The 25,057-nt window shown below is 37.0% G+C and overlaps 1 protein-coding gene and 1 long non-coding RNA gene across 5 annotated transcripts in view; one reads left to right on the top strand and one right to left on the bottom strand.

The window, feature by feature from the left end:
- LOC110130802 (uncharacterized) overlaps window positions 1–23,807 on the bottom strand; it is a 55,123-nt gene extending 31,316 nt beyond the window's left edge. For 2 of the 3 annotated variants that reach the window (XR_002311973.2, XR_002311975.2), the window contains exons 1-3: window positions 23,164–23,807; window positions 5,945–6,025; window positions 138–226 (exon numbers count right to left, since the gene is read on the bottom strand). This is a non-coding gene — a long non-coding RNA (uncharacterized lncRNA). Of the gene's footprint in view, window positions 1–137; window positions 227–5,944; window positions 6,026–22,031; window positions 22,102–23,163 lie in introns of those variants that run through there. The other variant, XR_011484270.1, reaches the window with a different exon arrangement.
- The window catches only part of TYR (tyrosinase), a 163,154-nt gene that overhangs the window by 5,238 nt on the left and 132,859 nt on the right, over window positions 1–25,057 (top strand). For both annotated transcript variants that reach the window (XM_070457145.1, XM_020883023.2), the window contains exon 2: window positions 5,145–5,361. In XM_070457145.1, the coding sequence (XP_070313246.1) occupies window positions 5,145–5,361 (217 nt within the window). The remainder of the gene's footprint in view (window positions 1–5,144; window positions 5,362–25,057) is intronic.

The following is a 25,057-nucleotide window of genomic DNA, read 5'->3' as shown; positions in this document are numbered from 1 at the left end:
TTCTGTGGAATGTCATATGTTTTACATTCTTTTAGACAAACCTCTAATGCCATAATAAAATTTTTGCTCCTAAAGCTTTTAATAACTGGGCTTTTTTTCTTGCTGTTTCTTTATATTTAAGAGAATACTAAGCTCACCTTCTCCATTAATACATCTGTTTCTTCTTTCTCTTTTTCATTTGATTTGGGACACTTGATTTTTCCCCACATTATATAAGTCACCTTTGCTGAAACAGAAAAAGAACAAATTCCTCATCAGAAGACTTTTGTCACTTACCACATTCTACCTCTGTCACAGATGATACTGGACAAGTCATTTGTAATCTTTGACCTTTGGCTTCTTTTCTCAACAGAAAAAATGGGGTGCAATTAAGATATATGTGTGCTTTCTGTGCTAATGAAAATACTAAGCTGAATGGAAAGCAGATTAATGAAGTGGAAGGGGATAGTCTTTTGAGCCATAAAAACATGACTTTTGTAACTCACTTAGTTACAAGATCCTGGAGAAGTCACTTAATTATCTGAGATCTTTTTCCCCTGAAAAATTAGAATAATATATTTTAAAGCATTATTCTGAAGGGATTCAATGAAAACTGTTAATGTAAAATGACTAGTTTAGTATCTGACATATTTTTTGAATTTTAAGTATGGGATTATCACAATATATCCTCATCATATGATATATTGATGATAGCTATTATAATTATTATTCATCATGTGTAATAGAGTCAGGGTTAACAATTTGGTGGCCTGCCCAATAGTCTTGTATGCAGTAATAATATAATAGCTGTCATTATTAAACACTCTCTACTTGGCATTATATACTAAGTGCTTTTCATAGGTAAAATTATTTGATCCTTCATAAAAAGTTGTTATAGTCCCCATTTACAGGTGAAAAACCTTGATATTAAGAGATTATGTAATTTGCTCAGTTTGGAAACCATGTCTGATTGCAATCTCCATGATGATAGCTAGTGCTAATACTTTCTCCTACCCTGCCTCCCTGTCTGTATCAGATATAAGAACAATAATTTGAGATTTATTTCAAATTATTTCTGGAACTGGGGCAGATTTCCTCCTTGTTACTAATACCTTTAGCCATCTGAACGTTTAGTCACTTGGCAGTTGTAACTTAAGCAAAATAGTTTCATTCAGACCGCTCTGAGTTAACTGAGTCTACTGCAGGAGTCTTCTAAGCAGAAGGAATTTTTAGATCTTTTGAAAATATCTGGATATGATTTATTATTCAAACAAGAATGAAAATGCTTCCATCTATATACATGCTGTGATGGGTAGTTAATTAACAGTATTAAGGGATCCAATATATTACTTTAATGTAAAAATTGTTGTTGTTGTTCCATCCTTAAGCTGTGTCTGACTATTTGCTACCCCATGGACTGCATACACCAGGCTTCCCTGTCCTTCAGTATCCCCCAAAGCAAAGAAATGTTTCTGCTTTTCAATATGCTGTCTAGGTTTGTCATAGCTTTTCTTCCAAGGAGCAAGTGTCTTTTAACTTCATGGCTGCAGTCACTGTCTGCAATGATTTTAGAGCCCAAGAAAATAAAGTCTGTCACTGTTTCCACTGTTTTGCCATGAAGTGATGGGACTGGATGCCATGATCTTGGTTTTCTGAATGTTGACTCTTAAGTAAGCTTTTTCACTCTCTTCTTTCACCTTCATCAAGAAGCTCTTTAGTTCACTTTCTGCCATAATGGTGGTATCATTTGCATATCTGAGGTTATTGATGTTTCGCATGATGTACTCTGATATAAGTTAAATAAGCAAGATGACAATATATAGCCTTGATGCACTCCTTTCCCAATTTTGAACCAGTCTGTTATATATATTTAATGTATATTTATATATAAATAATGTGTTTAAGCATAATTTAAAAATAAACACATGTAAATATGATATATATTAACATTATATTATTTCATATTACAGTTGAAGAAATTGAGATTCAGCAAGCCTAAATAATATATTCATTGACACATTGCTAGTAAGTAGCTGAACCAGAATTGAAGCCCACACCAATGTGAATCTGGAACCTAATTTTTTTCTAACACACAACCCTTGAATTAATAAGTGATATCTTTGTGACTGGAAATTAAAAGCTTCTCCAAGTGTCTGTCGTGTAACACAGTAGCAGCTATTCCCGGGGAACAAGGCTCATTCAGTTCTATTTGATAGTGATTTAACTTGGTGGCATTTGTGGTGAAGAACCTGCCTGCCAATGCAGGAGACATAAGATGCAGGTATGATCCCTAGGTCAGGAAGAGTCCCTGGAGGAGGGCATGGCAACCCACTCCTATATTCTTGCCTGGAGAATCCCATGGACAGAGGAGCTGCAGTCCATGAGATCGCAGAGTTGGACATGCCTGAAGTGACTGAGCACAACACCATAACTTGATTTTACATTCTCATAGATTGCCAACTCACTGGAGTCGGACACTGATAGGATTGCCTCGATTATTCTTAACAGTGACATAAACAGTTAAGCAAGAAGACTCACTTTAAAAATATTGTTCCATGTACCTTGCCTGTTGCCCATAAAATTATTAATCATGACACAGGGCTTTAGATCCTACCAGCTTTATATACTCTTCCACACTCAGTTTCCTTATCATTAAAATAGGAATAAAATGATATAAACCTACAAGGTCATTTGTGAATTTTAGAAAGTGTACACAGAGATGGCTTTCCTGTTGAGATTGGGGACTCAATATATGTTTAATACAAATGATACATTTTGAAAATATCTTTTAGGGCCGATGTTGTTACCAGTAACAGAACTAGGAAAAAATGGTGTTCAACACATGTTGGTAGTTGAAGAGTCACTGATTCTTCCATTGATATTTTTTTTTATTATTCCATCAAATATTTATAGAGTCTCTACTCGAAATTCTGGGGATGAACAAAAATGAAAAAAAAAAAAGAAAGTTATCTTCATGGAGATATTAGTTTTTTTTAAAAGGAGGTGCTACTGACTATCAAGGGAGATTAAAATGAGCCAAGTCTGAGTTTGACAAACAACCCTATTATCTACTCAGTGGGCACAGGCCTCTTATGGATTAAGTGCCGTTGTGAATAGCCACAAATCGCAAGGTGAGCTCTCCTGTACTTTATGCTTCGGTTTAAGCTTCTTATCTTGCTACCTGTTTAATTGCCCTCATGGAATTTAAGGCATCAATGATTTTAAGTTGAGGAATTAACTTACATACCACTGAGAAAAAAATATATGCTAATTACATTATAATGTGATATTTTTAATCACTTAGCATTTTTATTTTGTATTTATTGAAAGAACTCCTTTTGACTTGTCAAATTTTTTGATCATAGTTTATTCTTCTGCCAGCATATAAGTGAGGGCTTCCCTGGTAGCTCAGCTGGTAAAGAATCCACCTGCAATGCAGAAGACCTCAGTTCAATTCCCGGGTCAGGAAGATACCCTGGAGAAGGGATAGGCTACCCGCTCCAGTATTTTGGGGCTTCCTTGGTGGCTCAGAGAGTAAAGAATCTTCCTGCAATGTTGGAGCCTGGGTTCAGTCCCCGGGTTGGGAAGATCCCCTGGAGAAAGGAACAGCTACCCACTCCAGTACTCTGGCCTGGAGAATTCCATGGACAGAGGAGCCTGGCAGGCTACAGCCCATGGGGTCACAAAGAGTCAGAGACAACTGAGTGACTTTCACATGTAAGCGAAATTGTAAGCAAAATAATTTGGCGAAGGATCTCAAACTTCTTCAGATTTTAGAGTCGGACAATTTTGAATTACTTTTTAAGTCACAGTTGACTTTTTTTTCAAAATACTGGTTTAACCTTGAAGACTAAGTAGAATATCAGATAAATGGTAAGGAATGGATGTGCTTAGGCAGAAACAAAGGCCTGGGATGTAGCTGCACAGGTGATGCACAGAGAAGAGTAGCCAGTCCGACTTCCGCAGCTGGATCACAGAGTTTGTAAACAGAGATTCAAGATGTATTCTGGAGATAGAATTGACAAGTTTGGCTGATGATTTCAATGTGAAAAGTAAAGGGGAACAAAATACAAATGATAACAGTCTTTGGCTATAAAATGAAGATTTATGGACTTATGGTTTAAGTTTCAGGACAGTTGATTTAACTGGACGTATAGGGAGAGGAATACAATTTTTTAACCTTATTTTAATTTCAAGTTTTTTCCATTTTTAAACTTCTTTTTAAATAATTTTTATAGTAAAGTGGCTCGGTGGTAAAGAACACACTTGCCAGTGCAGGAGATACAGGTTTGATCCCTAGGTCAGGAAGATCGCCTGAAAGAAGGAAATGACAACCCACTCCAGTATCCTTTGGTGGGAAATCCCATGGACAGAGGAGCCTGGTGGGCTAAAGTCCATGGGGTCATAAGATTCAAACACAACTTAGTAACTAAACAATAATAACAACATAGTTGATTTAAATGCTGTGCTAGTTTCAGGTGTACCCCAAAGTGATTCAGTTATACATGCATATATATCTTTTTTCAGATTTTTCCCCTTATTAGCTATTACAAAGGAACAATTTTTTTTTATTTTTAAATACTACATTTGAGATGCCTGTGAGATAACACTGAAATATGAAGTCAGAGATGGATATACAGGGTTAGAGCTCAGAGGAGAGCTTTTGAACTTGAGATAGGAATTAGAAAGTTCTTATCATGCAGTGGCATGTATGCCATGAAACTGGTTATTATAGCCAAGGAGGCAGATAGAGAAAGAATTTAAAAAAAGGGTATAGACCTAAACTCTGGGCCATGGCTAGCTTCACAAGCATATGCCCAATGAAGTCACACAATGGATGTTTAGCAAATGTTTGTCAAATTAATTTTCCTAACAAATATTTGACAACAATTATATGAAGTAATTATTATTATCCTCATTTGCTAGATGAGACCTATGGAATTTATTTTCTTAAGTGGTAGATGCAAGACTAGAACTGTGGTCTGAACTGTAACTTTCATGGGTTACAGTTACTCTACAACCCTCAGAAAGCTGCTTCCTTCAACAATTTAAGACATGAATCTCATGATTAGACATCCAAATATCCAAAATCCAAATAAAGAATCCCAACCTCTCTACCTTCCCCCTTTTACAACACTCATTTAACACAAAGGCGTTCTGTGCAGATCGTCTGCAGCAGACTGGAGGAGTACAACAGTCGCCAGGCTTTATGCAACGGGACGTCTGAGGGACCATTACTGCGCAATCCTGGAAACCACGACAAAGCCAGGACCCCGAGGCTCCCCTCCTCGGCTGATGTGGAGTTTTGCTTGAGTTTGACCCAGTATGAATCAGGTTCCATGGATAAAGCTGCCAACTTCAGCTTTAGAAATACACTGGAAGGTAAATGCTTTTTCCCCTCACTCATTTAAATTTCCTTTTTTTCTAAATTTATGTTTACAAACTCTTATCCAAACCCTGGGCCTAGAAGTGTTTGTGAATATGATAATATAAATATAACCAATCACTCTAGCAGAATGTGGGTGGCACACATATTCCAAAACATGAATAACTCTTCAGGAAAATGTATGACTATACCTACTGTGGCAATAAATAGAAATAATAGGTGACCTAATGGAGAATAAAGTCTGGTTTTGCCACTAAAATATATGGGTGCCAAACAAAATAACACATTTTTAGAATTTTTGTATTTTGGAATCATAGATATAGGACTGTGGACCTATCATATTTTTCTAACTTTTAGTATTTTTCTCTAGTTTAAAATATTCTGAACACAAGATTCTTTGAGACAAGTCCATGTTCTTAACCATAATAAGGATAAAATCCACAGGTCAGGTTAAGGTCCCATCCTGTTATCCCTCAAGTTTTCTGCGCTTTATCAGAGATTCCCTCTCACAGCCTCTTCTAAGGCCTACTTATTTCTCCTGCAAAGCTCTCAACCTTGCTTGCACCTTCCCTTAAGTACCTGTTCATCCTTCTCTGCTCAACACCATCTCAATCATGAGAACCCAACTCCGCAACCTCAATTTTCATTGTGGAAACAAACCTACAAACAAAGAGAAAACAGGAACATTCACTCAAGTTACAAGTTAATTTGAGTTCCAGGAAAACAGAGGCTGCCAATTTGTGGTAAGGCAGATACTTAAAATTTACCACTAGATATTTTATCTCTTTGGCATCTTACCATGGGGATGAAAGTTTCTCTTTTCCTATTTCCTTCCCCTAACCTCCTTAACTTTTTGCTTGATTCTCGTTATAGTGGTTGCTGCTGTGTCCTCTAACTTCCGTTGCTGAGTATGCAGAATAGTTTCATTGTCTCTTTCATTTTCCTGTATTCTTCTAATCCCGAACACCTTAGAGCCTTGCTTTTTCCCAGAAAAATTTAAATAAGGAGAGTATTACCCTAAAGAGGAAACATGGTGCAGCTATTAAAATAAGAATTTTGTTTATTTTCCTTAAATAGTATTAGTAATTAATGTTTTCTAATAGTCAGCATATGCAAGGCACCATGCCAAAGATACTGTGTAGCACTGTCTCGGTTCTTACAACCATTCTCTGAGGAAGTTGCATTGTTATTTCCAATTTAAAGAGAGGAAACAAGATCAGAGATATTAAGTAATTTGGCTACCATCCATTTGGTAAGTGGCAGAGCTAAATATGTTCCTAGATTTGCCAAGTGCCAAAATCCAAGAGTCCTTTTTATTATATTCTGATGACCCTGAATGAGTTGAACATTTTTTGAAGGTTGAATATCAAGCTGGTCCTACAATAATATAACATGAGAAGGGAATGAATGGTGTCCAAGAGTCTGAACCTACAAGCTAAGAGAAAGGCACACAGACAAGTTGGTGGTCACCGCATGGGAGGACTGGGCACACTGTTGGATTTTGCAGCGGTTAATAGCTAGATTCCAGATGTGGAATTAAAGACATTATAAAGCAGGGCTCGATTCTTAAGGTAATTATAATCCATTACAGGTTCAGTCAGTCCAGTCGCTCAGTTGTGTCCAACTCTCTGCGACCCCATGGACTGCAGCACGCTAGGCCTCCCTGTCCATCGCCAACACCCAGAGTTTACCCAAACTCGAGTCCATTGAGTCAGTTGATGGTGATGAGTCCAGCTATCTCATCCTGTCGTCCCCTTCTCCTGCCTTCAATCTTTCCCAGCATAAGAGTCTTTTCAAATGAGTCAGTTCTTTGCATCAGGTGGCCGAAGTATTGGAGTTTCAGCTTCAGCATCAGTCCTTCCAATGAATATTCAGGACTGATTTCCTTTACAATGGACTGGTTGGGTCTCCTTGTAGTCCAAGGGACTCTCAAGAGTCTTCTCCAACACCACAGTTCCAAAGCATCAATTCTTCAGTGCTCAGCTTTCTTATAGTTCAACTCTCACGTCCATACATGACTACTAGGAAAACCATAGCCTCGACTAGACGGACTTTTGTTGGCAAAGTAATGTCTCTGCTTTTTAACATGCTGTCTAGGTTGGTCATAACCTCCCTTCCAAGGAGCAAGCGTCTTTTAATTTCATGGCTGCACTCACCATCTGCAGTGATTTTGGAGCCCAGAAAAACAGTCTGTTACTGTTTCCCCATCTATTTGCCATGAAGTGATGGGACCAAATGCCATGATCTTAGTTTTCTGAATGTTGAGTTTTAATCCAACTTTTTCACTCTCCTCTTTCATGTTCTTCAAGAGGCTCTTTAGCTCTTCTTTGCTTTCTGCCATACGGGTGGTGTCATCTGCATATCTGAGGTTATTGATATTTCTCCCAGCAATCTTGATTCCAGCTTGTGCTTCCTCCAGCCCAGCGTCTCTCATGATGTACTCTGCATATAAGTTATATAAGCAGGGTGACAATATACAGCCTTGATGTACTCCTTTGCCTATTTGGAACCAGTCTGTTGTTCCATGTCCAGTCTAAAATGCAGTACTTGGATGCAATCTCAAAAACAACAGAATGATCTCTCTTCATTTCCAAGGCAAACCATTCAACATCACAGTAATCGAAATCTATGCCCCAACCAGTAATGCTGAAGAAGCTGAACTTGAATGGTTCTATGAAGACCTACAAGACCTTCTAGAACTAACACCCCAAAAAGATGTCCTTTTCACTATACGGGAGTGGACTGCAAAAGTAGGAAGTCAAGAAATACCTAGAGTAACAGGCAAATTTGGCCTTGGAGTATGGAATGAAGCAGGGCAAAGGCTAACAGAGTTTTGCCAAGAGAACGCACTGGTCATAGCAAACACCCTCTTCCAACAACACAAGAGAAGACTCTACACATGGACATCACCAGATGGTCAATACTGAAATCAGATTGATTATATTCTTTGCAGCCAAAAATGGAGAAGTTCTATACAGTCAGCAAGAACAAGACTGGGAGCTGACTGTGGCACAGACCATGAACTCCTTATTGCCAAATTCAGACTTAAATTGAAGAAAGTCGGGAAAACCACTAGCCCATTCAGGTATGACCTAAATCAAATCCTTTACAATTATACAGTGCAAGTGACAAATAGATTCAAGGGATTAGATCTGCTAGACAGAGTGCCTGAAGAACTATGGATGGAGGTCCGCGACATTGTACAGGAGGCAGGGATAAAGACCATTACAGGTTATTCAGACATATTTTATAACAGTGAGAAAGCATGAACTTTGTTATCTGGGAAATTAGGCTGATCTTAAAAATAACATAGGGAGCCTCATTTCTCCGGCTCTCAAGTCAAAAAGGAAAACTGGCTTGAGTAATGTCAACAGAGCCAGTGGCTTTCAAATAAGTTTCTAATATACAGAATTAGTAGAGGATATCATGCTTATTGTAAATAATTTGTTAATACTAATAAGTTATGTTTGTAAATAATTTTTTTTTCATATAAAGCACTCTTATGTACACACAATCTAGTATTTTTTCTTGAGAAGGAGAGAAAAGACATTATAGAACATAATATTAATAGTATTCAATGTGTGTTTGATGATGAAAACATAAATATTATCTAAAACTCTTCCAATTGCACCTAACCCAACACTTAGTTTATCTATACCGATTGTATGAAGCCTATTTGCTGGTAGCAAGATGTCAAAAAACATTGATCTCAGTCACCAGCAAGAGCTTTTCCTTATAAGGGACACATTTCTTTATTCTTATCTTTAAACTTTTACTAAGAAATAATGTTAAGCTTACAGAAAAATTACAACAATAAAATCTATAAAAAGCCATACATATGCTTTATATTCAGATTCACTTACTGTTTACATTTAAAATTTTTTTCTTTCATTCATACATATACTTTCTACTCAGATTTGCTTACTGTTTACATTCTATATATTTTTTCTTCCTTTCTCTCTTATTCTGAACCATCTGAGAATAAATTGCATAGATAAATTGCCAGGGTAAAGAATACTTTACCCTTGGATATTTCAGTGTATCTTACACAGAGACAGTTAACAACTTCAGTAAATTCTATATAGGTGTAATGCTTTAATCTAATCTGCTGTTTATATTGCAATATTTTTAATTCACTAATAAAATCCTTTATATCATTTTTTCTTCTCTGTAACAGGGTCTAGTTTAGGGTAAGGTGGCATTTAGTTGTTCTGTCTCTTTGAGCTTCTTTTAATCTGAAATATTTCCACAACCTATTCTTAAATGACATTCACAATTTTTAGAGAATATAGTCTCCCAATTTTAAATAAAATGTTCCTACTTTTGGTGGGTGGGCCTCCCAGGTGACTCAGTGGTAAAAAGCCTACCTGCCAATGCAGGAGACCCTGGAGATGCGGGTTCAGTTCCTGGATTGGGAAGATCCCCTGGAGTAGGAAGTGGCAACCACTCCAGTATTCTTGCCTGAAAAACTCCATGGACAGAGGAGCCTGGTGGGTTGTAGTCCATGAAGTTGCAAAGAGTTGGACATGACCGAGCATGCACACAACACATTTTAAATAGAATTTTTAATAGAATGAATCCAGATAGTGTATTCTTAGCCAGAATTTTATAGAAGTGTTTTGTGTCTTTCTAAGAGAGTATAACATCTGAAGGCACATGGTGAACATCTGTCTCACTTTGGCGATGTTACACTGAGCACACCTTTAAGCTGATTCTTGTGACTCTGTGTCTCTGTTTCATGACCCTGTCATTTTTAGCATTTCTTTCTTTTTTTTCTGGTGCAAAAAAGTAGTCTAGATTCTTCTTGTGCCTACACTGCCCAAAGCCTGGAATCAGCCATATCTCCAAGAAACATTGGTTCCTTTCAGTGGGGAAGGACAAAGACAAAGATCTAGATCGAGAGAATAGTTTGCTCACTGGAGAGACACAGTTCATCTCAAAACCAGGATAGGAGCTAAGGATGCAGGGTGTCTTGGGCTTCAGGGAGTGCTCAAGTGGGTACAGCTGCCGGGAGGACAAGACTGGAGAAGCGGGAGCACAGCCAGACCTTGCTCTGTGCTCCCTCGGTTAATGCAGGTGGAGCTGAACTGTGGGTTTTGATTGAGCCTCACAGTTATTGCTGCCTTTTTCTTTTCTTTTGGGTCTTGTTAGAGGTATATAATATACTCCCCATAAAACAGATTCTCACAGTTAATCCTGGGATGGAGGAACTGCAGCTTTCCTCTTAGATTTAAATGCTGAAGTAGAGATTGAAGATGTGCGATTTATGAATGGCATAAAAGATCCCCAGAAAGCAAAGAAAAATTAACATGCATTATAAAAGGTAGCCTTCTGATTAGGTGGTCCCTGTGGAGTATGGACTATGGATTCAAAGAAGAATCTTCTCATGTGCAAATCTGTGATACCCATGGTGTGTTGCGTTGCACACTTTATAATGTTAATGCAAAATTCATACTGGAGTGTATATTGGAAGATGGGTATGGGTTGGCAGTTTAGCAAAGTAGTTAAAGGCAATCAAGGTAACTGGGATTTGATTTAAATTCTACCACTTCCTACATCTGTTACCTTGAGTAAGCTATTTAACTTCTCAGGGCCTTAATGTCATCATCTGGAAAATGTAGATAAGGATAATAATTTACAGTGTTCATGTAAGGATTTAACAATATAATACATGTAAGGAACATACAAGATTTCTTCAATAAATGGAAGCTATTATTATGTTAAACTGGAATTAGTTTTTGACAACTTGGTTATCAGTCATTAATTTTTTTGACAATTAGCTTAGAAGCAAAGTATAGACTGAGTCCTGAGAAAACAGATTATGATGTGCTAGGTATAGAGAAAAACATAGGGAGGAGCAAAGATAGAAAAAAAATTTCTTGAGATAGACTCAGGGAAGGACCATTTCTGGAGATAAAAGCTATTGCTTTTCAGGGTGAATTCCCAGAATCAAGGAGAAAAGAGCAAAAGCAGCTTCCATTACCTAAAACAGTAGAAGGTGCAGGAACAAGGAACAACTTTAACTGAATGGTATGTTTCAGCCTCAAGCACATTGCAACATAGAACCATGGGACTTATAGTTGGAAGACTCTTCCCAATGTATTCATTTCAACGTCTCGCATTTTGCTGACATGACATGGTATGTCAGCAAAATGGTATGTCTATGAGGCCATTTAAGGATACAGATCAACCTATCTCATTAGGAAAAAAAAGGAAGTTCTTTAGGTTAGGATGAAATGTAAATTGCATGATCCTAGTACTATGGGAAATTATGAAAGTTCAAAGACATACAAAGACGACTCTTACACACTTTGTGACCTTGAGAAGCTCACCATCTAGTGAGAAAACATCACACAAATCCACAAGGAAAACACAATATGATGGTCAATATAAAATGAGATAGGAACCCAGAGCTAAACCAGAACTATCGCCCAAGCTGGTGAAACTGGAACTGAAAGTTGAAATATCAGTAACTTCTCACCAAGAAAAGAAGGGAAGGAAAAGCATTTCTAGTACAGGAAACAACTTATGCATTGGAATAGAAGTATGAAAACATAACTGTAGATAGAACAAAAGGAGAAAATATATATGGCTAGAATATTGTTTATAGTGAAAGTGAAATTCACTCAGTCGTGTCCAGTTCTTTGCAACACCATGGACTATACAGTCCCTGGAATTCTCCAGGCCAGAATACTGGAGTGTGGTAGCCTTTCCCTTCTCCAGGGGATCTTCCCAATCCAGAGACTGAACCCAGATATCCCACATTGCAGGTGAATTCTTTACCAGATGAGCCATAACGGAAGCCGAAGGATACTGCAGCTGGTATCTTATCTTCTCTTCTCCAGTGGATCTTCCCAAACCAGGAATCGAACTGGAGTCTCCTGCATTGTGGATGGATTCTTTATCAACTGAGCTATGATGGAAGCCCATGTTTATAGTGAGAAATAGCAAAGATGTATAGAAGGTGGATCACAGAAAAAGCAAGGGAATTCCAAAAAAATCTGCTTCATTGACTATGCTAAAGCCCTTGACTGTGTGGATCACAAAAAAACTATGGAATATTCTTAATGAGATGAGAATACCAGACCACATTACCTGCCTCCTGAGAAACCTGTATGCAGGACAAGAAGCAACAGTTACAACTGGACATGGAATACAGGACTGGTTCAAAATTAGGAAGGGAGTACATCAAGGCTATATATTGTCACCCTGCTTATTTAACTTATATGCAGAGAACATCATGCAAAATGCTAGGCTGAATGAAGCACAAGTTGGAATCAAGATTGCTGGAAGAAATATCAACCTCAGATATGCAGATAACACCATTTTATTGGCAAAAAGTGATGAGAACTAAAGAGCCTCTAGATGAATGTGAAAGAGGAGAGTGAAAAAGCTGGCTTAAAACTCAGCATTCAAAAAACTAAGAATCATGGCATCCAGTCCTATCACTTCATGGCAAATTGACAGGAAAAATATGGAAACAGTGTCAGATTCATTTTCTTGGGCTCCAAAATCACTGCAGATGGTGACTGCAGCCATGAAATTAAAAGATGCTTGCTCCTTTGAAGAAAAGCTATGACAAACCTCGACAGTGTATTAAAAAGCAGAGATATCGCTTTGCTGGCAAAGGCCCATATAGTCAAAGCTATGGTTTTTCCAGTAGTCATGGATGGATGTGAGATTTGGACCATAAAGAAAGCTGAGCACTGAAGAATTGATGCTTTCGAACTGTGGTGTTGGAGAAGACTCTTGAGAGTCCCTTGGACAGCAAGGAGATCAGATCAGTCAATCCTAAAGAAAATCAACCTTGAATATTCATTGAAAGGACTAATGTTGAAGTTGAAGCTCCAATACTCTGGCCACCTAATGTGAAGAGTTGACTCATTTGAAAAGACCCTAATGCTGGGAAAGACTGAGGGCAAGAGGAGAAAGGGGTGATAGAGGATGAATGTTTGAATGGCATCACTAACTCAATGGACATGAGTTTGAGCAAACTCAGGGAGATAGTGAAGGACAGAGAAGCCTGATGTGCTGCAGTCCATGGGGTAGCAAAGCATTGGACACGACTTAGCGACTGAACAAAAACAACAATAGAAGGTGTAGAATATACTAATCAATAAGCTGTGGGAGGATGATGAATGGTGAGGACTTTATCCAAGGTAGGATGAAGGAGATGAAGATGAGTTGGTTGGAGTATAGAAACTCTTGTAGACTCTAAGTACAGAGTATCATAAACAATTGGTGACCATTTAGGAGGCAGAAAGGTAAACATCAGATTGAGAATTATGAAGCTTCTGCCATTGACTTCTATTTTTTTTCCCCCATTTATTTTTATTAGTTGGAGGCTAATTACTTTACAACATTGCAGTGGTTTTTGTCATACATTGAAATGAACTAGCCATGGATTTACATGTATTCCCCATCCCGGTCCCCCCTCCCACCTCCAACTCCACCCCATCCCTCTGGGTCTTCCCAGTGCACCAGGCCCGAGCACTTGTCTCATGCATCCAACCTGGGCTGGTGATCTGTTTCACCCTAGATATACATGGTTCGATGCTGTTCTCTTGAAACATCCCACCCTCTCCTTCTCCCACAGAGTCCACAAGTCTGTTCTATACATCTGAGTCTCTTTTTCTTTTTTTGCATATAGGGTTATCGTTACCATCTTTCTAAATTCCATATATATGTGCTAGTATACTGTAATGGTCTTTATCTTTCTGGCTTACTTTGCTCTGTATAATGGGCTCCAGTTTCATCCATCTCATTAGAACTGATTCAAATGAATTCTTTTTAATGGCTGAGTAATATTCCATGGTGAATATGTACCACAGCTTCCTCATCCATTCGTCTGCTGATGGGCATCTAGGTTGCTTCCATGTCCTGGCTATTATAAACAGTGTTGCGATGAACATTGGGGTGCACGTATCTCTTTCAGATCTGGTTTCCTCAGTGTGTATGCCTAGAAGTAGTATTGCTGGGTCATATGGCAGATCTATTTCCAGCTTTTTAAGGAATCTCCACACTGTTTTCCATAGTGGCTGTACTAATTTGCATTCCCACCAACAGTGTAAGAGGGTTCCCTTTTCTCCACACCCTTTCCAGCATTTATTGCTTGTAGACTTTTGGATAGCAGCCATCCTGACTGGCGTGTAATGGTACCTCATTGTGGTTTTGATTTGCATTTCTCTGATAATGAGAGATGTTGAGCATCTTTTCATGTGTTTGTTAGCGATCCGTACGTCTTCCTTGGAGAAATGTCTGTTTAGTTCTTTGGCCCATTTTTTGATTGGGTCATTTATTTTTCTGGAGGAGTTGCTTGTATATTTTTGAGATTAATCCTTTGTCTGTTGCTTCATTTGCTATTATTTTCTCCCAATCTGAGGGCTGTCTTTTCACCTTGCTTATACTTAGGAGTATATCTACCTAATGAAACAAAAGACCTATATATAGAAAACTATAAAACACTGATGAAAGAAATCAAAGAGGACACAAACAGATGGAGAAATATACCGTGTTCATGGATTGGAAGAATCAATATTGTCAAAATGGCTATACTACCCAAAGCAATCTATAGATTCAATGCAATCCCTATCAAACTACCAATGGTATTTTTCACAGAACTAGAACAAATAATTTCACAATTTGTATGGAAATACAAAAAAACCTCGAATAGCCAAAGTAACCTTGAGAAAGAAGAATGGAACTGGCGGAATCAACCTGCCTGACTTCAGGTTATACTACAAAGCCACAGTCATCAAGACAGTATGGTACTGGCACAAAGACAGAAATATAGATCAATGGAACAGAATAGAAAGCCCAGAGATAAATCCACGAACCTATGGTCACCTTATCTTCGACAAAGGAGGCAAGGATATACAATGGAAAAAAGACAACCTCTTTAACAAGTGGTACTGGGAAAACTGGTCAACCACCTGTAAAAGAATGAAACTAGAACACTTTCTAACACCATACACAAAAATAAACTCAAAATGGATTAAAGATCTAAATGTAAGACCAGAAACTATAAAACTCCTAGAGGAGAACAGAGGCAAAACACTCTCTGACATAAATCACAGCAGGATCCTCTATGACCCACATCCCAGAATTTTAGAAACAAAAGCAAAAATAAACAAATGGGACCTAATGAAACTTAAAAGCCATTGACTTCTAATAATTGGTCCTTGTTTTGTCCTCTTAAGCTGTATAACACTAAAACATCTAGTTTATGTAGCAGCTCTTCTAAAAAAATTCCTTCTATTATGCTTCTCTGGAATCTTTTCTTCATGCAGTCTATCCACTCTTTCTATTTTATTGTGACACCCTGGAAAGTATCTTACCTTTTCATTTGCCAGAATTTTTTGAGGAGCAGTCTGGTGGTAGTTTAGTTGCTCAGTCATGTCCAACTCTTGTGACCCCAGGGACTGTAGTTCACCAGGCTCCTCTGTCCATGGGATTTCCCAAGCAAGCATACTAGAGTGGGTTGCCATTTCCTTCTCCAGAGGATCTTCTTGAGCCAGGGATCAAACCTGAGTCTCCTGTGTTGCAAGCGGCCTCCTGCATTACAGGTGGATTCTCTACCACTGAGCCACCAGGGAAGCCAGTCTAGGAAATGGTAAGTCAGTTCTGGGTTTTCAGGAAAGATAATGGGAATTTTTAAATTTTGAATAAAGTCTTAAGGTAACAGTGTTCACACCAGAAGAGAAAGGTCAGTGACAGGCCACAATGACGTCTCAAAAGATGTTCTAGTTTCCAGTCTCCCTGACTGAGAAATGGACTTTCTTAGTATATCCAGAAATGGTCACACAACCTCAAAATATAAATTAAACTGAGAACTACTGTGTAAACCAGAATGCTAAGGAGACTGTTTACGTGCAATAAGACATTCTAGTGATGGGAAGGCTCAAGCTCTTCCTTACCCATCTTCTTTACCAGTGCTGAGAAAATCAGAAAACTAAGTAGGTTGGTATAGATTGGTGTACTCTGACTTAGAATAAGGTGGAAGTTTCTGAGAAAGAGTTCATGCAGACCAGAAAAATCTTTCTTTGCCTGGATTACTTAACTCCCCAGAATTATCACCTTGCCAACCTTGTTGATATTCTGAATAGGCAATGATCCTAATAATAATAAAATCCCCTTTGTGCCAGACTTCTCTTTTCCCACATGCTCTATCACTTAATCCTTGCAACACGATTGCAATATTTAATATTCACAAATTAAGCTGAAGCACCATCTTCAGTGAAGTAGTTATTCCAATGAGTTTAGATCCTGTCTCCTTCTAGTTGAATGAGCTGATTCAACTACTTTGACTCGAAGAATATTCTTTTTTCTCTTTCCTTCAAACTCTCAGTGCACATAGGATCCTTTCTATTATATGTAAGAAATTTAAATAAGTATCCTGGATATTATTGTCTGAGTGAGTTTGCTTTGAACTGGGATTCTTTTATTAGGAGATAATGTTACATTTTTAAAAAGCCTGAAATAATATGGAGTGCTATATTATGGAGAAGGTTTTGTGGATATGCAAGCATGTTTTTAAGATTTCTAGGGCAGAAGCTGCTCATGGAAAGAGTTAATACTTATGTATTACATTCACAGAAAAACAAATCAAACATAATTCATATGTATGTATATGTGTGTATGTATATGTATCTGTCTTTTAAATTCTTGATTAGTGCTTTGCTCCCCAAGGCTGAAGGGTGGCAAGACCAGGCTATGTTCATTTTATCTGGTCATTAGAAGCTGTCTAGTCAGGGTGCAGTGAGAGCCTGCTGAAACTATGGTTGTTAGAGCATTAGGGAGCATTTGAATTTTTGCAGAGAGAATTTTTTTTCTAGACCTGTGATGCTGTTCAGATATCTAGAAGGTAGAAAAATAACAGTTTTATATTTTTCTCAGAAAAAAACAAAACAAAACTCTTAAAAGCAGAACAAGCAGTTTAAAGTCTGGGGATATTATTGCTTGATACTCAGGAAACTTTTAGCAACAAATGTGGTAATGATACAGCCTGGAGCTCTCATTATAAAAAAGAAAAAAAAAATGGAATGTCAGTCCCTATGTATTTATATATTTTTAAATGACTTCTGATTCTTTCCTCTTCTACTGGTTGTCCAGGCATGTAAATTATTCTTGCCAAATATTAATGTTGAAAAAGTAATTTATTTAAGACACATGTAATCTGTGCTATGAATTAAGAGGTTCTGGTATCATATACTGGCAAACACCATTTTAGAAAACTACATTCGAGAAAGTACTAAGTCACTTCAGTTGTGTCCAACTGTTTGCAACCCCATGGACTGCAGCCTACCAGGCACCTCTGTTCATGGGATTCTCCAGGCAAGAATACTGGAGTGAGTTGCCATGTCTTTCTCCAGGGGGTCTCCCTGACCCAGGGATCGAATCCATGTCTCCTGCATTGGTAGGTGAGTTCTTTACCACTAGCGCCACCTGGGAAGTCCAGAGAGAAAAATATCTCGTATTGGGACAGGGCCATTTAACCTTCACCTCAACCCTGCTGTCACTGACATCTATAAGTGGGCCTATGGCTTTGGGTGGGCACTATTATCCTGATTGACTGTGCCTTCTTCTGTTGCCTCCCCAACTATGAAGATGACCTGCTGGGCAATGCCAAGCCCAGGTACTTCTACACATCTGCCTAAGGTGGGGAATGAGCAGAACATCACTGCTGCTGAGATAGATTCCTGAGAAAGAAACTGTTTTCACCAGAACACTTTGAACCTGTTTTGGGGGCAGTGTTCATATCATTAAACTATGGTCAAAATGCTAAAATAATCTGGGGAAAGTGTTTCTTAAATGGTGTTATAGTTTCATATTCATCTTTTATATATGTTTTGTAGTGTTAAGTAAGACTTACTTCTTTTAATTAATTACTTAATTATTAAGTTGGCTAAAAAGTTCATTCAGGCTTGTCCATAAGATTGATGGGAAAACCTGAACTCACTTTTTGGCCAACTCAATACTAATATGCCAATGTTTCCTTATATCTAACAATACCATTGATATTGCATTTGTAAAAGAATATGAGTATAAAAGTAACCTCATAACTTATAAGGTAAAAATGAGAAGGCTTCAAAGATTTGAGTAGTCTGGTTAGATTTCTGTATTTCCCAGATGGAATGGGTTGGGTCTATTAAGGACTAAGGAGAAGACGATGATACTGGTAAAAATTGTCAGTGAATAAATATTCTAAAAGAAATGCAAAACAATTTAAAAGCCTTTGGCTATTCAAAGAAGCAAAATTGGTTCCTAAATGCATGTCATTTGTGAGAATTTCTTTTTTTTTTGAGAATTTCTAATGAATATCATGAATAATTGATTTGGGGCTAAGCTTTCCATTAACTTAATATGACATCTAGGAAAGTATTCTTTCATTGCCAAAACCTGTAAGGCCTCCTTAAGCAGTGAAATCTTAAGATGAAATTTTCTCTTTTAAAGTGGTTTATAGGGTGGGGGTGTAGTAGAAAGCTACTAGTAATTCTGTGCTCTTTGGTGTCTATATGCTCTAGACCAGAGTAGACTGGATTAAAAAATGGACTGGTCTAATTCATTATGACCTTTAAGTAGTATTAGGTTGCTCAGTAAAGCATTAGGAGGGCCATTGCCATCACAAAAGTAACATTAAATAGCCTAAAGAGAAGACATGGCTTGAATTTTTCATCTTTGGCTTGATCGGGTCTAATCATGTAGACATAGCTTCTGATAGATTGCAACTGTAAGCAAAAACTTAAATATGGTTAAAAACCTGGTTTCCCTTGGTAAACAGATTAAAAATATCTGATGTAAAATGTTTAACAGAAGTCAGGAATGTGGGATTTCTCTGACTTGCAAAAATATCACATGGAATATTATTATTTTTTTACTATTTGTACTTACATAATGAAAACCAATTCATTTTATATAACAAATTATTTCGTAAGTTGTAAAAATAGCAGTTGCAGTTTTATTATGAACTTTTCTCAATAAACCAGGTGATCTTAAAAAATAAAAGGGATTGAAATACTCATTTTGAAGGCATGTAGCAATATACTTGAGCATCAATTCTAACATTATGAGCATTTTCTCCCTCATTTAAAAATGTATTTAATAATTACATATCGAGGCTATTGCAAGGATGTACACATCAGTACCTCTGACTGTGTATGCAAGAAATGTTTCCTTTTCCCCCTACACCTGTCTTCTTTACAATCTCATTAGACATCCCAACTTCCCTTATAATTAGGCATAGGTTACTAGTTTAATGATATATAGTCACTAATAATAGACAGTTTTCATTTAGTTTTTTTTTACCTTTTGAAGGTAAAAAATAGCAAACAGCCATTTTCCACAGGATAATATTTTTTTTCCAATAAATATCTCAACTTAAGGGCCTAGAAGATCTTTAAGGAGAAAGTTAACAATGTATCTTTTCTAAATGTAGAGTCAGGCATTTGGTCTGTGGAGATTTCACTTCCTTGGGATAAATTTTGAGGAAAATGCCACCACTCATTAGCAATAAAAACACTGCAAAGAAAAACCAGAATTCTATTTTACGCATTTGTTCACTTAAAAATTATGAGTTAGGAGACTTGAGGAACCAAATACAATTTGGCTATGCCTCATGTATTTGTACGACTGCTTTATAATCTTCTACAGCAATTGATCTAAAATACTGTATTTTGGTTTAAGTACCTACTTACAAATTTTATAATGTATGGAGAACTCCAAAAAGCTTTTTTTAAAATGTGGGTTATGTTGATAGCTACTTGCCATTTTTAAACTAAAATATAAGATTTGAAAATATTTATATAATAATATTAGTCATTCCATGTGAGTACAAATAACATAATTGCAATGTATTTTCAAAAAAGTAGTCAGTGGCAAGACACTGATTTATATATTTGCCAAAAAAAAGACATCTGGATTCTATGTCTGCTTCCATACTCAACATATTATGACAAGATATTTAATTGAAGACCTTGAAGAAAATCCATCTTCACACATATAAAATTGGAATAGGAACAGTGTTTTAAAAATATTTTTTGATAATTCTGGATCTTCTTTATCTTTCTCTACCAAAACTTTAGTGTAATTTCTTAAATATTCAGTTGTACTGTCAAAGCTGAAAGCAGATCAACAAGCTTTTTGTGTTTGTTACATTAAAATTTGTTGATCTATCTTATATTATGATTTTTATCATAATTAGTTTGTAATATCACACATGGATCATTTGCAAAATACAGGTTCACTGCAATATGTAGATCTTTCAGATGCTGACATTTCTCATTGTACAATACTAAATGTCAAATTTATTAATATCACCAACAATCTCATGAGGAATGTCTTTAAATACTGAGAATCTGGCAAAATTATAGTGATGGAATAAAACATTCCAAAATTCTAATTTTTGCTTAAAGCTAAAATTTTCTCATTGGCAGAAAATATCATCAGTTGTGTTAAGTGACATACTTACTTTGAATAAATTGTCTACCAAACTGCCTAATTCTGAATAATCATAGTTAATTTCTCAATTGGGCCTTCAGGTAAAAATGGCATCCCTTGGAAAGTACTGTATATGGTTACTTCAGTTCTCAGCAGAAGCACAAGTGCTTTTTCTCTAGATAACCATCATATTTCAAAATGTAGCAGAAATATTACATATATAAAATATTACATGTGTATCCCATTCTGGCTTCCCTAAGTTGCCAGAGCAGAACTTAGAGCTCTGATACACTTCTAACCTGCATCTGTTTTTATGGTCGAGCACTAATCACTCTACTCTGTGTGGGAATCTTAGAAGAAATTCTTTTGTGAAAACTGTGGACATTTTAGATGGTCAAAATATAGAAGAATCATAGTCAATACACTAATAAAAGTACACAGATTTCCACTTCTGAGAAAGTAGATTAGATATACTTTTCCCTATTCCTCTTTGTTCTTTGACATGAGTCTTAGCAATATATTTCTGAATGTGTCTCCTCAGTTAAAGGAAAGAAAAGCAGAAATAAAAAATGAAACTATCTCAAGCTAAAAATCTTCTTCACGGTTAATAAAAGTGACAAAATGAAATGACAACCTACTGAATGGAAGAAGATACTTGCAAATCACATATCTGATAAGGGGTTAATATCCAAATTATACAAAATTCATACAACTCAACAGCAAAAAGAAAACAAAAAAGACAGAACCTAATTTATAAATGGACTGAGGAGTTGGATAGACATTTTTTCAAAGATGGTCAACAGGCAGAAGAAAAGATGTTCAACATCAGTAATTATTAGGGAAATGCAAATCAAAACCAAAATGAGATATCACCTAATACCTGTTAGAATGGCTTTTATCAAAAGAAAATATCAATTTGAAAAAATATATTCCCTGAATCTGCCTTCAGTGTTGGGGACCCAGGTTCAATTGCTGGGTTGGGAAGATCCCCTGGAGAAGGAAATGGCAACCCACTCCAGTATTCTGGCCTGGAGAATTCTATGGACAGAGGAGCCTGACAGGCTACAGTCCATGGGGTTGCAGAGTCAGACGTGACTGAGCAACTAACACTACTTCTGTTCATATATTCATTACAGCATTATTTATAAGATATGAAAACAGCCTAAATGACCATCAGTGGATGAGAAGTAAAGATCAGATAAACACACACACACAATGGTATATAACTTACCCTTAAAACATAGAAAATTTTGCCATTTACAAAAACACGGATGGACCTTGAGGGTATTATGCTACATGAAATAAGTCAGACAAAGAAAGATATCCTATTATTTTACTAAAAAAGCAAACAAAAACCAAATAAATAAACAAAACAAAAGGAAAATAAATAGATACAGTGAACAGAAAAATGGTTACCAGAAGGGAAGGGGTTGAGAGAGAGCAGAAAGGGTAAATGGAGTCAACTGTATGATGACAGATGGAACTAAACTTTTGCTATAGTGTGTACAGAAGTTGAATATAATGTTGAACACATGAAACATATAACATCACAAACCAGTGTTACTTCAAAAATATTTTAAAAATAAACTTTTGACTTTTAAATCTCAAGAAACTTACTTAGGAAAATCTGGTCTTTTAAAATATCACAGCTACAAAAGCCAAGGGTTAACTTTAGTCTCCATCTTTTTAGAGCCAATCAATTTAATGCCAGAGACTATGAATAATTATCCTTTCTGTTTAAAAATGAAATTTAAGAGGATGAAAGTGATTATTTATCTAGGTCAATTTCAACAGAAATTTATATTACAGCTTTAGCTGGATCCAAGAGAATACATGTGAAACAGCAGCTTATCTTCAATGCTGAGTGTGTGATGGGATACCACTTTCCTCAAGATAAAAGCTATTCAATTGTTTTTTAAAAAATTCATTAAGGTTACTACATTGTACAACTCTAGGGGCAACATCCAAATTTTAGTGTATTGTGCTAGGGAATGAAATTATCATAAAATACAACATAAATGGTACTCCCTAGGGTTGTGTATTTTTATTGTACTATAAATCTATTGTCTCAAAAATTAAAACTCAAAAAGTTTTGAGAGGTTACTACTACGTAAGGTATTTTAGTATACAATTTATCTGCCTGGTATCAGCCTTGATTTCTATTTATTATCCCCATTTCATAGATTAAAAAAAGTATGTTGGAAGCCCTCGGCTTGCAGCACATAAATCATAAGAGCTGAAATCCAAACGTAGATCATAAAACCTTGAATACAAATACCGAATTCTGAGCTCATAATCTCATTGGGAAATGTTCAGAAATATCATAAGGATACTATGATCCTTGAAGAATGACTGTTAATCACCTCAAGTCCCTGTGCCCAATGCACAGTGAGGCCAAATGATACCAAAACATTTTGGGGGCAGACAGAGGTTTATTGCAGAAGAGGGGTGGTTCGCGCCTTAAAAAAAAAAAAAGAACAGAACACACCAAACTCCCAGAAGCCTTGCAGCAAAATCCTTTTAAAGGCAAGGTGATGGAGGGATGTGGTTAATTGTTGCATACTTCTTGTTCTTGCAGCTGACCATGTGGGTCAGGTCACGATGTTCCTGTAACCTCCAAACAACCAATACTATTATCTGTTCTGCAAAATTTTATCTGAAAGTATAATACTCTTCAAGTTTAACAACCAGAGAAGGGGCTCACGGAGCCTCCCTCAGATGTCAGAACAGGCTCCTCAGGCAGGTCACCTCCGCCATCGACGCTCCTCACAGTAGCCCACAGGTCTCCACTTCCGCTTGGGGCTGCCTGGCAGTCACTGAGGGCGCCGCTGTTTCGGAGCTTTTACAAGCCAAACAAAGGGCCCCTGCCCTGCCCGGTGTCCGCGCCGGCAAGCAAATGGGCCAGGTCCCACAGACTGCCACCCTGGGAGACTGCTGCCGTGGGGACCACCGTGATTCTAACCGTTGGTGGAGAGGACGCCTAACGACAGCGCGCTAACGGCCAGTCTCGCGATAACAGTCTCATGCTAACCGCTGCTCCTGTTACATGCTCTCTTGAGCTCAAGACTTGAGACCTTGTGTAAGTCACTGAAATTCACAGCGCACCTCTTTTTCATTTATACAATGGAGATAATCTTTCTGTATTATCTCTGAATGTCCATATATCAAATAAGATTATTTCTATTTAGTCAGTAAGTTGTGTACAATTCTTTTGTGACCCCCTTGGACTGTTGCTTGACAGGCTCTTCTGTCCATGGGATTTCCCAGTCAAGAATACTGGAGTGGGTTGCCATTTCTTCCTCCAATCAAATAAGATAATGTTTGTTAAATGTTAAATATTACAATGAAGAAAGCACTGTTTAGGATTTATTCACAGTATTAGAATTCTGTTACTTTTGGTCATTAATTTTAACCCTAACTGTATTTTTCTTTTCCATACTAGAATAAATTCAGAATCTTGTGACAGTGACTTCACAGTAGGTAACTTGACAATAAAGGCTTTGAAAGCTTGTGAACTTGAAATTATAACTTTGGTGTTTAAAAAGGTAGAAAAGAATGTGCTGATAAAAAGAATCAGTTGTAATAAATACTTGAAGTATGGTAATTAATCAAGATAAGAAGCTCCACTTGTATATATACCAAAAGCAGCTGTGATTTTAAGTATCCCTCCTGAGATTCCTTCCATATGCCATGAGTTTAATAGGATGTTGCTGAATTAGTCTATTTTTCCTCAGTTAAAGTATTGTAAGAAAAAAAAAAAACAAAATAATGTGACTCTGAAAAAGTGGTTGTTTATTTTGCGCTGATGAAACAATGTGGAGGTAGATGATCCAGAGCTGGTAGTACAATTCTATGGTCCTTGATTCCCAATTTCCACCTCTAGAAGGCATTCTAATGCCTTCACCCTAATCAGTAGGAAGCACACAAAATGGGGGAAGGAGTGCATGTCCATTCCTCTTTAAAGACCTACGTTGAAGAGTTTCTTATCAATTCTATTTTATACCTATGGTCACACAAACAGGGCCACACTTAACTCTAAAGGAAAACTGGAAAATAAAACCTCCAGCCAGTAGCCATGTGCCCCACATTTAGTATAGTCATTATTTGGAAAAGAAAGGAATTAGTATTGTTTAAAAAAAAAAAAAAGTAGCAGCTTCTGTCACAGTGCGTTTTCCTAGTGTTCATTGAAGTGCATAAAATTAAAATCATATACCTTTACCACAGTATTATGTCTGGGTTTCATTTAAAACAGCACTA

Source organism: Odocoileus virginianus, chromosome 28 (assembly GCF_023699985.2).
Source record: "Odocoileus virginianus isolate 20LAN1187 ecotype Illinois chromosome 28, Ovbor_1.2, whole genome shotgun sequence".
In the NCBI taxonomy this organism is placed as follows: domain Eukaryota; kingdom Metazoa; phylum Chordata; class Mammalia; order Artiodactyla; family Cervidae; genus Odocoileus; species Odocoileus virginianus.
This window is presented reverse-complemented; position numbering and strand designations above follow the sequence as displayed.